The following is a 14789-nucleotide window of genomic DNA, read 5'->3' as shown; positions in this document are numbered from 1 at the left end:
CAGATATTCAAAAAAAACCCAAAAAATCCAGCAACACTAAAAGGAAAAAAACCCACATTTAAAAATGCTTTTATAAGAGTTACCACAGCTGTTAGTCCATTAGACAGCAAGAGTGTGCATGCAAATGTGTCTGTGTATAAGTTCTATGTCAGTGCTATAAACCAAAATCTGTAACAAAACATGTCGTTACCTGTATTTTATCAGTTTCCAAGAAAGGTTGAAAAAAGTGTTATCAAAAAATTAATCAACTAGAGATTTTTAAAGGATAAAGAATACTAAAGTAAAAGTAAATTATCCTAATTAAATTGCATATACGTGTATGCATGCAAGCCCAGCAACATACTTCCTTTACAACTTAATGTATTCAATAGTTTTAAATATGCATAAATTATTTAATAAACTTGAAGAAAATACCATTAATTTATATTGTCACCTTTGATACTGTAATTAATTTTATGCAAAATATTATGAGATACAAACAAATAAGAATAGCTAATGCACAAAGAGATTCCAAAAAATACAGAATACTGAAAGAAGAAATACTAGACAAGTAAATACAAACCCATTTTCTTACAGCTATTTTTAAACTCTGCATCTTGGACACAATACATACCAATCACCACAGATTACACACGTAGGAAATCTGTATTATACTCACACAGAAGCTATGCTACCATTCCTGTTTAGGAATCTCTTCAGGAATTAAAAAATGCTAGTTTCTTTGAGATCTATTTGGTCCAAAAGGAAAAATAATAAAAGCTCTTCTTTAAGAGGGAAGAAAAAATATCAAAAATTGAGGTGACAGAAGAGTTTCAGTGACAAAACTGTATATTGAAAAACATTTTTAGAGAAGTATGTGGAGCAAGCAATTTAGCAGCATGCAGGAATTATACCCTGATTGAATATACTGGGATGTGGTCCAAACTAATCTAAACTAAAGCAGGTCTGTGTAATAACTTATCTTAACAATCCACAGATGTTAGGCAACCAAACAAATGCTCTGATGAAGGATTACAGTTCTCTAATGTGGCTTCTGGACCTCCACGCGATGCATCAGTAAAATGAAGAGTGTTAGACAATTTTACTCTGGCCTGTCACTTCAAAAATAGTTTCTGTTTACTCTCTCTGGACAGTGAGCTCTGATGAAGTGCTACATTAAGTCGTTCAAGGCATCCAGAGTCTGTTTTTTGTTTCTGGGTTTGTTTCTGGTTTATTGCATCCTTGCACATGTCAATGCAGTTTCACACATGAAGCTATTAAAGAGAACCAGTAAAAGGGTGTTCTTCATTCAAAGGGTTCATACGCATGGCTCTGGAAAAAGGTGCATTTTCACAGCATAGCAAAGGGTTCTGGGCTTTACTGCTACATAACAAAAAAGACCAGTGGCACACACAGGACTCAGCACAGGTGGGTCAACAGTTCCACACAGATTCATGTGGAAACTTTACAGGCTGCGTGAAAACATGCTAGAAGGATCCCATGCTTGCCTTCATGTGGAATACAGAGTATTTCATTCACAGAAAAAATATTCCTCAAACTTACTCTTACAGGTACTGCTGAATGTGATCCACCATGAGGAGGAACAGTATTCCTGTACTAACACAACATGAAATTCCAACTTGAAAGAGCCCATAGTAAGTAATATATATAAAACTATACACACAGAAAAAGCATTTTCAGTTACAAAAATAAGAACAATCCTATATAACTGCAAATTTCAAACCTGCATTTTAGAATGCAGAAAAATGGCTTTTTATCAAATTCAAATTTGAAAACTTCCAAACATGCACTGGGAGGCTAAAGTCACATTGCAGGGGGCACAAATGTTATTCCAAATTTATGTGACACATGCCAGGCAAAACTCAGATTGAGGTCAAAGCAAGTTCCCCAAATCCTTCACCCAAGCCCAGATTCTGAGGAGGGTCCATAAGGAACACACTCCTTTATACTTCCTGAGTTTAGAAAGTGAAATCCCACAGTTAGGATGACTCCCATGCATCCTGCTTCATCCCTCTGCAGCAAATCAGGTAACAAGTGTGCTAACAGAACAGGCCACAAGCTATTCCTTACTGAACCCTCACACTATCTTATTTCCCTTCTGAAGGGTGTACACACAACATTTTTTCAGGTTGTTGATTCATATTACATTCCTTCTATGCACTTTTGGAAGACACTAGTTATTTCATACAGATCTAATACGTGGACCCTCTTCACTGCCTGAGGCACCATTAACTTCAGCAGAGTTGTGCCACTACCCTACAAGTCATCTCTTGAAAGCCAAAGAGAAGAAATTACTACAATTAGCTCCTACAAAATTTTCATTAACAAAATTAAGTCAGATTATACACCACTTAGCCTTTCTGAGACAACATAAAAACATGCAGCAAACCGTGAAATTATTATACAGCATTGTATTTATCTCTTCTGCTATATTAAAATGATTTCTGTAATAAAATCCTAGCTAAAATGTCACAATTGCTTCACTCCGTTAAAATATAAATAAATAAAATTGAAAATCTACTTGAATACTTACATTAGTCAAAAATCTTAATAAATAAACAACTCTTCCTTTTAATGAAAGTGTGCTTGTGAGTCAAAGTTCCCATTAAATATTTTTTTCAAAATGTACAGACAGCTGGGTGCATCCAATAGCTCCTGCTCAGCAAAAGAGAAGGTCTTCTCCCCAACTCCCTCCTCTCTTGCTCTCCTTTCTTCCTATCTGGGTTTGTTCTCTCCCTTTCTTGCTCACAGGAAGGTTTCCTGTGCCACATACTCACTTGTATACCATCCCTTGATGGTCAAGTTCTCCCAGGACCCACTTGTATTTAAGAACATTGCAGAAACTTATCTGCATTTTCTTAAACTGGTTTCATTCTCTGTCACATCTGTATTTTTCATGGAGGGAATGATGAGTAGTGAAATCATGTGACCAGAAACAGAGGCAAATGGGGATTTGGGGTATGCTGTGACTACAGCACTATCTCAGCATCTCCCATTAAATTACATCTTGAAATGACACCAATACTGGCACACTAGACTGGCACAGAAACATTTTTGAGCACTGAAACCAAATGACACAAAATAATCAGTATCTTTGCTAGGATCTCTGCTCTACTTCAAAGCAAGGTGACTCCAAACAAGTTGCTTCCTGGAGGTACACCACAGAACACTCCAACTCCCCATCTCTCAAGAAAAGTTGATAAGAAAATGCTAAAGGCAGAAGACCAAGAATGTGCCAAGTATCCTTGTGTCAGTTTACTCACACTGATAATCTAAAACTTAGGAATAGTCCCAGATAACGTTTAATTTCTTAGTAAAGGAGTAGCTGAGGAGTTTAGGTTCTGATTTTTCTAAAGCCTCTCCTCTAGACTGAAGGGTTCAACAGGACCATTAAATTCTGTGCTGCCCACCTTTCCAATCAGGGAGAGGACCACTTTACCCATGCTGATGGTCATCAGACAGACAGGGCTCAGCCATTTCAGGACAGTGACAATAAAGTCTTTTTAATTTAGTACTCCCTTTTGTTCTCTTCCTGTGAAATATGTTTCTTGCAAAGCAGATTTTCTTCAGAACTTAGGTTTTTAGTTAGATATTTTTATTTCAGTTTGCATGATTATATTCCAGTTAGGTGATTATATTCTCAAAAGTTACTTAAAGCATGCTGTTCTACAAAAGCCCTATAAATATTTAATTAGTGCAATCATTTTTGGTGTCACAGAATTGACATTGCAATTCAACTACAAGGCATGTGCCAGCCATATGCATGTGTCTTACATACACAGGGCATAAAAAGTGGCATTGGATGCCTACATTTTACCAACAGGTGTACTGGTTCTAATCATGTTCCTGGTCTAGGTTCCTAAATACACAGCAAAAAACTGCCCACAGTAGGTGGGGAAAATGCAGAGAAACCATGATTCAAGGAGTTAACATCAAAAGGGCATTTCATGCTAGGTTTGTTGCTACTGCTGTTAGCAACAGTGTTACCAGTCATTTTAAGATAAAAAAAAAAAACACCTAATTTCTTCACATGCCCTTCTGTCAAAATCTTTCAGCTACTGCTGCCAATCTTTCAGAAGGCTGTCAACAACAACTTACCCAAAAATCAAGCATTATCCAAAATAAAGCTGTAGCAAACCAAGTGTTGGAACTCACACTTAGGCAACTCTAAAATACCAATATGAAATATCATCTGTAAAACAGCACACAGCTATGTTCTAGACACATGTACTTCTCTGAGAATATCTTTGCAGCTCAAGGAAGAAAGCAAAATCACTAGAGGTGAAGTCAGTAGATGTGTCTAAAAATTCACACCAGCACATTTATGTAGACTAAGTTAAATATTCTTCCCCTGCAAGTTCTTTTCTAAATCTGCTACCCAAAGAAATTAGTTAACATGGTACTAAAAAAACTACCACAAAAACTGCACTGTCATAGTTACAGCTGTGATCTTCTAATGCAAGACTATAACTCTGGTTTCTTTCCTCATATATTAGATTCTTTTTCAACTTTATTTCTCTTGCCTGAATTTCCTTCCATTTCTTCTGATAACATAGTAGCCATGAATTGCTAGTCACATTTTCTGTAATTGCTGATCACATTTTCTGTAACATCAATTTCCATTTTTCATAGACCATTAAGTTACCCTAGAAATTATTATCTCACAGATAATTTTTTTGTATTCTTCTAACCTTCTTCAAAAAAACCAAAAGTTTTGTATATCTATTTGAACACTTGGCTGTCTTGATGAGCCACAGAAGCTATACTCCTCTTAATCATTTTATGGTTCCCATAGTTACAGATACACATAGAACACATAATTTTTTTTTTACATTACAGAAATCTGACAAGATAAGGTAAATGGCATGAAACAGCTTTATAGTCAGGACTGATATAAAGTTTTAGCTGCTATTCATGAAACAGGCAACTCTGTCTATCCACTTATATATTTATAAACAGCAGTAAAAATTTAGAAATGCTCAGAACCATACTGTCTTTAATCATGGATGGGTATGCTCATCAGTTCTGTGGGAGCTTTCACTACAGCACCCTTATGTATCTTTTTATACTCTTTTCTATATTATAATACATCTTATATATATATCTATATATAATTATTTATGAAAAGCACATGGGAAGGAAAGTGAGTAGGTCAACTGGTGCAGGTCTTAGGAGAATTGATAGGCGTGATATAAATTTTAATTTTTTTACTCTTAGATTACAAAAAAAAAAAAAAAAATAGTGTTACAGATTCTACATCTTTGGAGACACTCAAAACCCAAAAGAACACAGTCTGATCTACTTGGGCCTGCTCTAGGCAAGGATTTGGACTCGATAATCTCCATAGGTGCCTTCAAATGCCAAAAACTCTGTGAAACTCTAAAGAATAAAGCACTGAGAAATAGCCTTACTGCTCTTCAGCTATGTTTCATACTTTACTGTTGGAAGATCTGCCTCTTTTTTGTCTCACTATCCACACAGGTTTCTGCCCTAAGGCAAACCATACAAATAACCTGAAGATCTGAGTGGAGAGGCACTGTACTCACATGGGGGACTGTGGAAAGCCCACAGCATGTTGAGCCATTTTCTTCCTGGAGTACACACCATGATGTATGAACAGAGCTACTTCCTCAGCTATCCAAGAGTTTAAGATTGCTTCTACTAAAAGCTGGTGGAGTGACTGAGTGCTGGAAGACTTCCAATATGATACAGTGAGAACCAAGTTGTCTTATATTTATAGCACATATGTGTCTGTATGTGTGTGTGTATATATATATATATATATATATATATGTATGTATGTATGTATATATGTGTGTGTGTATATACACATAAACACACACATGTCTAGAGATTTCAGAGATTAGGTCTCCATTCTGTGTTGAAGTAAGGTGTGAACAGCTGATGGCATCCCCTCTGGGTTTGAGAGGTGGTCTACCTAGAAAATGCATTTGAGGCACTGTACAGTGCCTATCACTGTTTAGTTGATGAGAGGAACATACTGGCCTTGACAACCACTAGGAGCATGGGGTCTCCAGGAGATCTGCTCCGGGGATCTGTGTCTGTAGAGGCAATTCAGGAAAAGAAAAATGGACACAGGAAATAAGGAAACTTACAGACACTGCTTGGATCCATAGGAAGCGACAGTGGAGCTGAGACTAACAGAGCACTGTGAAGACATGATGCAAAAACTCAGGGGTTGTGAGGAAGAGGAGGATTGTCACTGCCTGTGTAAACAGGGTTAGAAGGCAACAGAGAATGGCTGGCAGTTCAGGAATTCTCCTAGTGGGAATGGGCTGAATATACAGCAGGGTGACAATCATGTTAAGACAAAGACTTTTATGGATGACATAACAAGCTGCCAAGGGAACATAAGGGAGCATGTGCAGCATATTTGGATCTGTCAGTTATAACAAATGCCCAAAATCTTGTTTGGAAGAACAAAATATTTGGGAGAAGAAAAAAGCATACTTTTGACATACTACAGGATCATCTCATTGCAGTGATCTCTGCCATGCAGCTTGACAGAAATCTTCTCTGACCTCTTGGATTGATCATCTTTCCACTTGAGGAGAATCACGATTTATGAACATGAACTCTGCTTAAACAGAATTTTCCTCTGATCCCCACCAACTCCTATGCTGAGAACTTCTGGCTGCTTTGCTTAGAGCTCCCACACTCCCCAGTCCACATAAAGCCTAGAACAAGGCTGCCAGAGCCTTGCAATCAGATTGTGAAATTAGGCATCTAATTTGTGAGTGATACAGTGGGAAGAGAGTGGCACCAAGCATATGCTTCCTCCTGTGCCTGGGCAGCTCCACACACAGCCCTGGCTCTCCACCACTGTTGGGACAGTCCCCTGAGGCTGAACACAAAGATGTGACATGGTTTCTGATCTGTTACAAATACTTTTTTTACATCACATACAAATAGCAGCACTGAATAGAATCCAGATAAACCTGGAAATGTCAGCTTAAACAAAATCATTACAAACCTCCACCAGATTGATCTTGCATATTTTAACTTTTCTTAATAAAACAAAAAAGCTCTCAGTGAAAGTAAATTCTCAGTGAAAGAGCAAAATTCACAAATTAATATTGTGAAATATCTGTTTTTCCGAATTTAAAAAAAAAAAAAAAAAAAGGCATCATGTTGTAAATTTAGCTGGACTGAGCTCTTCATGCTTGGGGAATGTTGAGCGTCATATGGTACCTTTAGTATCTTGCAACAATTACTACTACCCTGCAAGGGTTTTGGCAAAGCACCAAATTGGATTATGCCCTACACATTTTATATACATATATAGGTTTCACCATCTATCCCAGATTGATCCTTAAGTTTATAGTTTTCTTCACATAATTAGAAATATTTAAACCTGACTTTTTGTTATGAATGTAAATGCTTGGAATCTGTATAATTACAGAAAGTAGATTCTTCCCACAGCAATTTCTTAAATGTTTAAAACAAACATATACTTTATTTGTACAACATTCTGCAGCAACCTGATCTCTTAATAGGAAAAAGCTACCAGAGTATCTTGAAAAAACATAACATACTCTAAGAGTTGGCTCAACATCTGATTTGCAGTCACTCCCTTACCAAAAGGATGACACAGGGTTTTTGGCTTTTTGTTGTTTGGGTTTTTAAAAGTTTCATCTTTGTTGATCCTACCTTCTGAGATGTCCATGGTCCTTTCTTTTAATTCTCCCACCTCTCGCTCCAGGTGCAGAGTCTGAGGCTAAGTTGATTAATTCTGTGCTATCTGTGCTATCAAGCTCGAGCACAAAGGAATCTCAGTAAATCTGGGATGGAAGATTTGAGGAAGGGGAAGAGAGAGTATCAGTGTTCTACAACAAATTTGAGGGATATTTCAGATTTATTAAAAAAAAATGGGGAAAACAATGTTTTTGGAAGGGAAAAGTGTAGATTGTTAGGAAAGCAAAGACTATGGGACACTGAGACAGGAATAAACAACTGAGGGTCTGAATATGGAAGATTCAAAAGATAAGGAAAAGGAAAATGGGGCAGGAAAATGCACTGGGAGTTTTATACCAGTGTAAGAATATTGCAATTTTTTAACTGATCTAAACAGCACATTGTTGACAGCCAATTTACAGACATACCCAGCATTAATATCAGAGACTTACTGTTCTGAATTTCAATACTAAAGGCAGGCCACACAGGGAAAGAGGGAAGTTTCAATAAGGTAAGATGATGTAAAGCAGTCCAGAACAATACACTTAGAAAAATCAAACAGTAATGACATTTTGTTATCTGATGAAGCTACTGTTACAAAAACAGGTTAAAATTTGAGATCAGAACTTAGCTAGATGAGGAGAATCATTCTGATCTTCTGCACTTACCTGAATATTCTCAGATATCTAATGAGGCTTTGTAATTCCTAAACAAATAAAAGGCAGATAGTGCAGTGACAACTTGAGGCTATTTGGGGAAGAGGCAACAGTTAAGGATATTTTGCCTCTTTATTACCTGAAATAGAGGGATGCCTACTCCATGGTGGTACAAATAGAGGGACCATTACCTGGACTTGTGCTCCCATGCTTGTTCAACAGAAGCAAGCAATCTTTTTCATCAGGTAAAGGATTTGTGTGTTGCAGGTTTCTCTATGTGTCAGAGTTAAATTTAATGGCCAACTAGATCCCTTATATAAAAGAAAGACAACCATGTCAGCAACTAAGGAGAGAATTTTCTTATTCCCTCTTGGGAAAGCAGCTTTGAAATAGCAACAGCTTCCAGAGCTGGTGAGGACCATCTACTGTTGCCTAAACTTGGATCACCTTTCCTGCACACTGATATTTGCTCAATATTCAGCCACATTTGAAGTAGCTGAACACTAAACACAAACACGGAGTTTGCAGGAAGCAGGAGTGCCTCTGATCACACTGTATAGCAAAAAATAACTTGCAGATACATCAGTCTTCTGCTGGGTTCAAAGACTGTGCCCATTTTGTGCACTGCAAAGATCATTTTGACCAAGCTGTGTGATAAACATTCTACACCCAGTTACTGTTCCTCTCAGTTTTGATTTGATCCTTGCGTGCTCTTGTGACTCCATCTTTGAGCTTTTTTAATTCAGATTATGTAACACAGCCAACAGAATTATCTCAGCCAAACAAATCAACCTCAGTTATTTAAATCTAAAACAGACATAATAGACAAATCAGACAATTCCATCCTCATCCACAGTCACAGGGAGAGGTTTTCTAGAGTATTTTATTTTAGTAGCATTTATTCTTTCTAGAATCTGAGTTTAATCATTCCTTTGTATTTCTTTCTAGTTTATAATTTATTTTAACATTACACTGAAATCAGGTCAGTAGACTACATATTTATAAGGTTAGTACTGTTTTATTCTGGTTGTCTCTGTAAGTTTTAGGTGATTATACTAAAACCAGCGGTTTATCCCAGCTTAAATACGACTGGTTTATTGGAGGTCAGGCTCTTCTGGCCCTGTTGTCTTTAATAACTTTCCCTTAACCACTTCAGTTCTTTAGACAAAAGAATACAGGGAAGAAGGGAAAACTCGTGAGATGAGGTGGCCAAGAAGAATGGATGTCCAAGAGAGCACAGACAAACAGATAAAAAGGTTCAAAGTAGGGTGAGAAGAAAAGATAGAGAGGCAACAAGCTGAAGAAAAAATTGGAGAGATGGACAATAGGGAGAAAGTAGGACAAATATCAGGAACTATGAGGAAACTACTGTACTGGAAGAGTAACACAATTGGATTGCTTTGCTGTCACAGCAAAAGTTATTGCATTTGGAACAGAAATGACACATGGACAAATAAAACTTACTTCAGAGAAGACTCTACTTTCTTTCTTTGGTTTAAAGTTTTTTTCTTTGGGTTTAGGTTTTTTTTTTCTTCAGAAAAGAAAGAAGCTATTTGGGGATTTAGGGTTGTCTTTTTCTTTTAAGAGAAATGCTTTTAGGTGAGCTTTACATCTTTTCAGGTATAATTAGCATAAGACATTACCAAACCTATACACATGTGCACTTTGACAAACCACCTCACAAATGAGTTTGCCAGGACTCAGTGCACAGCAGGAAACAGCAGCAGATTGTTTGCGAGACGCTAAACCTCTAAATGCAAACAAAGCACGTCCAGCAGCTTTTGTAATAATCATGTGGCACTGCAGTCTTTCATTTGTAAATCCTTCACTTTTTTCCCTTAAAGAAACAACCCATTCTGAAGTTCAACCTTCAAGCACTAGAAGAGGCCTCTATTTTTTTTGCCCTGAGCACAAGTGATGAGAGTATTGCTACACTTGCAAGAATTTGCTGCTTGCAGACTATGACAGAACTGAAAGGTTTAAGATCTACTCTGAATGTCATGCTCTGCATAAGTCAGACTATAGTACCAAATCCTCTGTATGATTTGAATGGCTGTCTTTCAAATTAAATCAAAGCAGAAGTGACTCTTCAATTTCTAAATCTACATATGTTTATTTTTCCTCCTCTCTACTATATAATTAGATTCAAGCACTTTGAAAGAGTTGCTGAGACTATGCCACGTCACTTGCTGTGCAAGCACAAGGAGCTTTTCTTTTTGAAACATTTATGGTATTTGCTAAACTTAGCCATCCCAAAATATTTATTATACAGAAGCCTAAGAATTGCTGTATACTACAATAATCTTGAACAATGGTCTACTTCCTTGCTGTTAGAAGTACAGGAATCTAAGTTCTTTGCACTCATTTAATACAATAATATGTGACATTTAAATTGAAAAAGGAAATTACTGGGCAGCTAAAGTCAGCCATCCAGAAAGCTATCTGAAATAAAGAAGGAAAAAAGATTGAGAGAGTACATACCTTTCAGCTATTCAGTAAAATAAACTGCTAAGAAATAGTAATTACTGTTAAAATGTATGCTGGAGAGGTTATATGCTTAAAATGACAGAAAATTAAAATCAAAATAGAAGCAAGGAGGAAAACGTGATTTTCTTAGCCAAGAAACATTGTGGTAGTTACATTTATAACATAGATATGGCAAAAAATAGAGATTTTAATTGGCAATGATCATCTAAGAAAACATTAAAATGCAGATTCCTACCAAACAAACTCCAGGCTTAATTCAGTGAAAGGGCACAGAGGACCCTGTGTCAGATGAGTTTTGAGAACACAGCTAACTTTCAAGTAATATAAGAAGGTGTACATCAGGAAGCTCTTCTAGTCATAATCTAGCACTTCCAAAAAAGTGGCTTTTAAAAGCAAATGTTAAAACAGCTAAACCCCAAATGTCATCTTTTGAGGTTAAAATAGAAAGACAGCCATTTTATGTTGACGTTAGGTTTACAGTTAGTTCTGTAATCATAATTTAACTAATTTTGATCCACATGGTGTATACAAAGTTGCTTTTTTATGGTTCTAATTCATTACACAATGTATAATGTAACAATGGGATGCTAAGTGCAGCATTATTATCTGCTAAATATTTAATTATATATTAGCTTATAATGGAAATAATGCCTGTAACGCTGCCTTAAAACTTGCCATGATATGGTTTCAAAATTTAATCATAATCAGAAAACTAAAAGGAAGTTGAGAAAAAAAAAGAGAAATGAAAGCAAGTGAATAAGGATGACTGCAATCCATGTGCCACTGACTGCATAAAGGAGCTTCTTTTTAAAAAAAAGAATAGAAAAATTTAGAAAAAAAGGAAAGTCTTCCAAAGTAAAATTTATAAAAAAGCTATTGTTTCATGCATCAAATCCAAGGATTAAATCCAGTTAGTTCACTGAAGACAGCAGTTACAGGTACTTATGGCCAAAGAAGAGAAAGTGATTAAGTAGAACATGGCAATCTGATCCCATGATATGCAGAACTCCAAGAAGAAATGGGCCTTGGCAGCCCCAAGGAGAGGGAAGAAGAGGGGAGGAAGTTTTGCATTCCACTGAGCAGGGATTCCCCACATCCTGCAGAGAAGACCTTGTGGGGAAGCTTTTCCTGACAGAAGATGCAGCGCCCAGAGAAACCACATGGGAGCAAGTATTTTTCCTGAAAGACTGCAGCCCATGAGGACTCCAGGCTGGTGGAGAAGGGAGCAGCAGAGCAGAGCAATTGTGACTGGTCCCAGCCCATGCCTGATGTCCTGTGCCATGTGGCTGAACAAAGCAGAGGAGTACAGAGTGGAGAAATAAAATTGAAATTTGGAAGAAAGGAAGAACAGGGAGATACTTTAGGTTTTGTCTTTGCTTCTCACAATTCAACATAATTTTAGCTAGCAGTAAATTAAATTAACTGTCCCAAGCTGAGCCTGTTTTACCCATGGTGATACCTGGTGAACCAACTCCCTGTTTTTATGTCAGTCCATAAGTTTTTCCATCCTATTTTCTCCCCTTGTCTTGTTGGAGCCTCTAGCAGCCAGACAAGGTTAATCAGTCACATAAGCTTCTCTAAAAAGACTTACAAAATGAAGAAATGTGTAAATCTTGTATTTGTGAAACGAATTCATAACAGTTTTCTACAAATGACTGAAAAACCCATCTACAGTCCTTGGAATCCTAACAGTTTATCCCCATAGTTTTCAATGGGAGAAAAAAATCATCTGGATGCATTTCAGCAGTAGCCTGGATAGATTCAGCAGCCTTCTTAATCAAATTTAACTTACTCATGAACTTTCATATTGAGATATGAAATTCAAGTTATTTTTAATGCATTTCCAGTCACTTAAGCAGTAATTTCTATTTATCATTGGGCTTTACTAATAGAGGACCAGATCTGTCAAGCTTTCAACTATCTTCTCAATGGATAAGGAGGAAATCTAGGCACAAAGTCCAGAGAGAACTGTACCTAGCAGTATGCAACAGATGTTGAGACTCCATAAAGCTTTTGCTGCAGTAACTTTTGATAATGTACATCTCTCTCTAGAATTTCAACAGGAGCACAGTTTCTGAGAAACACACACTAGGTTAGCACAGGACTGCCTGCCAAACCTGCCTGAAATTTGTGTAGCTTGAAGCATTAGGCTTGTTCCTTGGCTCGGCTGCATACCTAATTGCACCTGCCTTTTGTATCCAATTATCTGTCTGTCACCTTCTTCTTACAAAAATAAGCAGCTTCACCTAAGTCAACTAGACCAACTTGTTTTTTCTCAAATCACCATCTTACCCTCAAGAAGGCTAAAACCTTTGATAGATTGAAAAAAGCCTTGATTAAGACCTTTTATTCCCTTAGCTGGCTTGATCTTTATGAAGCTGAGTACTCAGCTGAACTATACCATTCTCACTATCTGAAAACTGTGTATAGCAAATTTTCAACAAGAATTTATGACTATCTCATTGAATGCTCAGAAAGTTAAAAAAATATTTTGGTCTTCACAGGCATATGAATTATACTCAAAAAGTGGAAAATAATTTACCAACACAAATAAGCATATCCTAAATAAAATACTGAAAGCTTAAGTGTGGGTTAGTACAATTTTCAGTAGAATACAAAATTTTCTTGTCAGCAACTGTCTGTAATGTAGGGGGGAAAAAAACCAAATTGAACTCTCTCCAGCAGAATATATTCACAACTTTCCACATATCACAGACTGCATTAAGACCATGTACCCTCTTCTAAGGAGGTCAATTCATGTAGGAGACAAAAGGCTAAAAACAACCAGCTGGTGCATGAATTGTCAGGTTGCCTGTAGAGGAGAGAATGCGTAGGTTTGCAGAGAATATTCAGACTGAGCGTGTAGAGTTTCATTTGAAGCAAGACTAAATATAGGTTTCTAAATTGCTGCTGTACAATCTCCTACTGTAGATGATGAAAATCTATTGTAGGATTCAACTGCCTCAACAATGGCATTCATTTCTACCTTCAATGCCCTAACATTTCCAAAATATGAGCATGGAGCTGTAAGGTAGGACGTGAGTGTTACCTGAGAGCCACCCTCACTGGGGTAGCTGCTGGGAGCTTCTGTAAAACTCTGCAGTACCTTATAGGACACTTGATGACTTGGGGCTCTACCTGGCTAAACAGGAGCCACAGTTGAGAAAGATTCAGAGCTGATTTAGTCTAGTTCAGAGCAAGGTGAAGTACTCTGGGGCACACTGATCTCCCCCCACAAGTATTATGAAAGCAAACACCCAGCTCACATATAATGTAGGGGTTCTCATCTGGTACTGATTCCTGCTCAGTCTGGCTGGTAAATATATTGATTTAATCTCCTTTGGATACTTCACCAGTCTCCACTTTAATAGTCCACAGAGGTGACCAAGAGGTAAGCTCCTCTAGCACGAGCAATAGGCTCTACTAAAAATTCACTGGTTGATTAGGAAAACATCAGGTAAATGGAGTGGAGGGGTATAACCTGCAACCCAAGACATGCACAAGAGTATGTTTATATCTATGCTGAAAGCTTAGGGGGCAAAGAAAAAAAGAAAAAGCAAACATAAAGTAGATGAAATGTTCCTCAGTTTAGTTCCCTTGTTGCTTTTTCTGCTGCTTTAAACTTACACGGGCAAGAAGTTGCCTCTTAACCCACCCACATATGCAGTGAGATGAGTCCCTGAAAAGCAGATTTCTTTACAGCTAAAAGGACTGATCCAAATAATCCTGAGGGGTAAAGCTGTCAGGCTGACAAAAGTCTTAAGAGCAATTTGCTGATGAACTTTCAACTGCCCTCTCTCTCTGTAGAAGTTATTTGGTCAGGGAAGAAAAAGTAGAGAGAAAGATTAACTTTGCTGATCATGCACAGGTATAAGCTTTGATCACTTTCTGCATGTCACAGAGGAAAAGTTACACTACCAGTATTAAAATCCCAGCAACATACAAAAATTT

General features: G+C 37.3%; 1 protein-coding gene across 28 annotated transcripts in view; it reads right to left on the bottom strand.

Moving 5' to 3' along the window:
• RIMS1 (regulating synaptic membrane exocytosis 1) overlaps positions 1 to 14789 on the bottom strand; it is a 299994-nt gene that overhangs the window by 158908 nt on the left and 126297 nt on the right. For 10 of the 28 annotated variants that reach the window (XM_079299110.1, XM_079299134.1, XM_079299107.1 and 7 more), the window contains exon 3: positions 1543 to 1596. The exons of the other annotated variants lie outside the window; for them this stretch is intronic. In XM_079299110.1, the coding sequence (XP_079155236.1) occupies positions 1543 to 1596 (54 nt within the window). The remainder of the gene's footprint in view (positions 1 to 1542; positions 1597 to 14789) is intronic. 28 annotated transcript variants of the gene reach the window in all.

This window comes from Erithacus rubecula, assembly GCF_903797595.1.
Source record: "Erithacus rubecula genome assembly, chromosome: 2".
Lineage (NCBI taxonomy): Eukaryota > Metazoa > Chordata > Aves > Passeriformes > Muscicapidae > Erithacus > Erithacus rubecula.
Note: the sequence above shows the minus strand (reverse complement) of the source record. Positions and strands in the feature narration are given on the sequence as shown.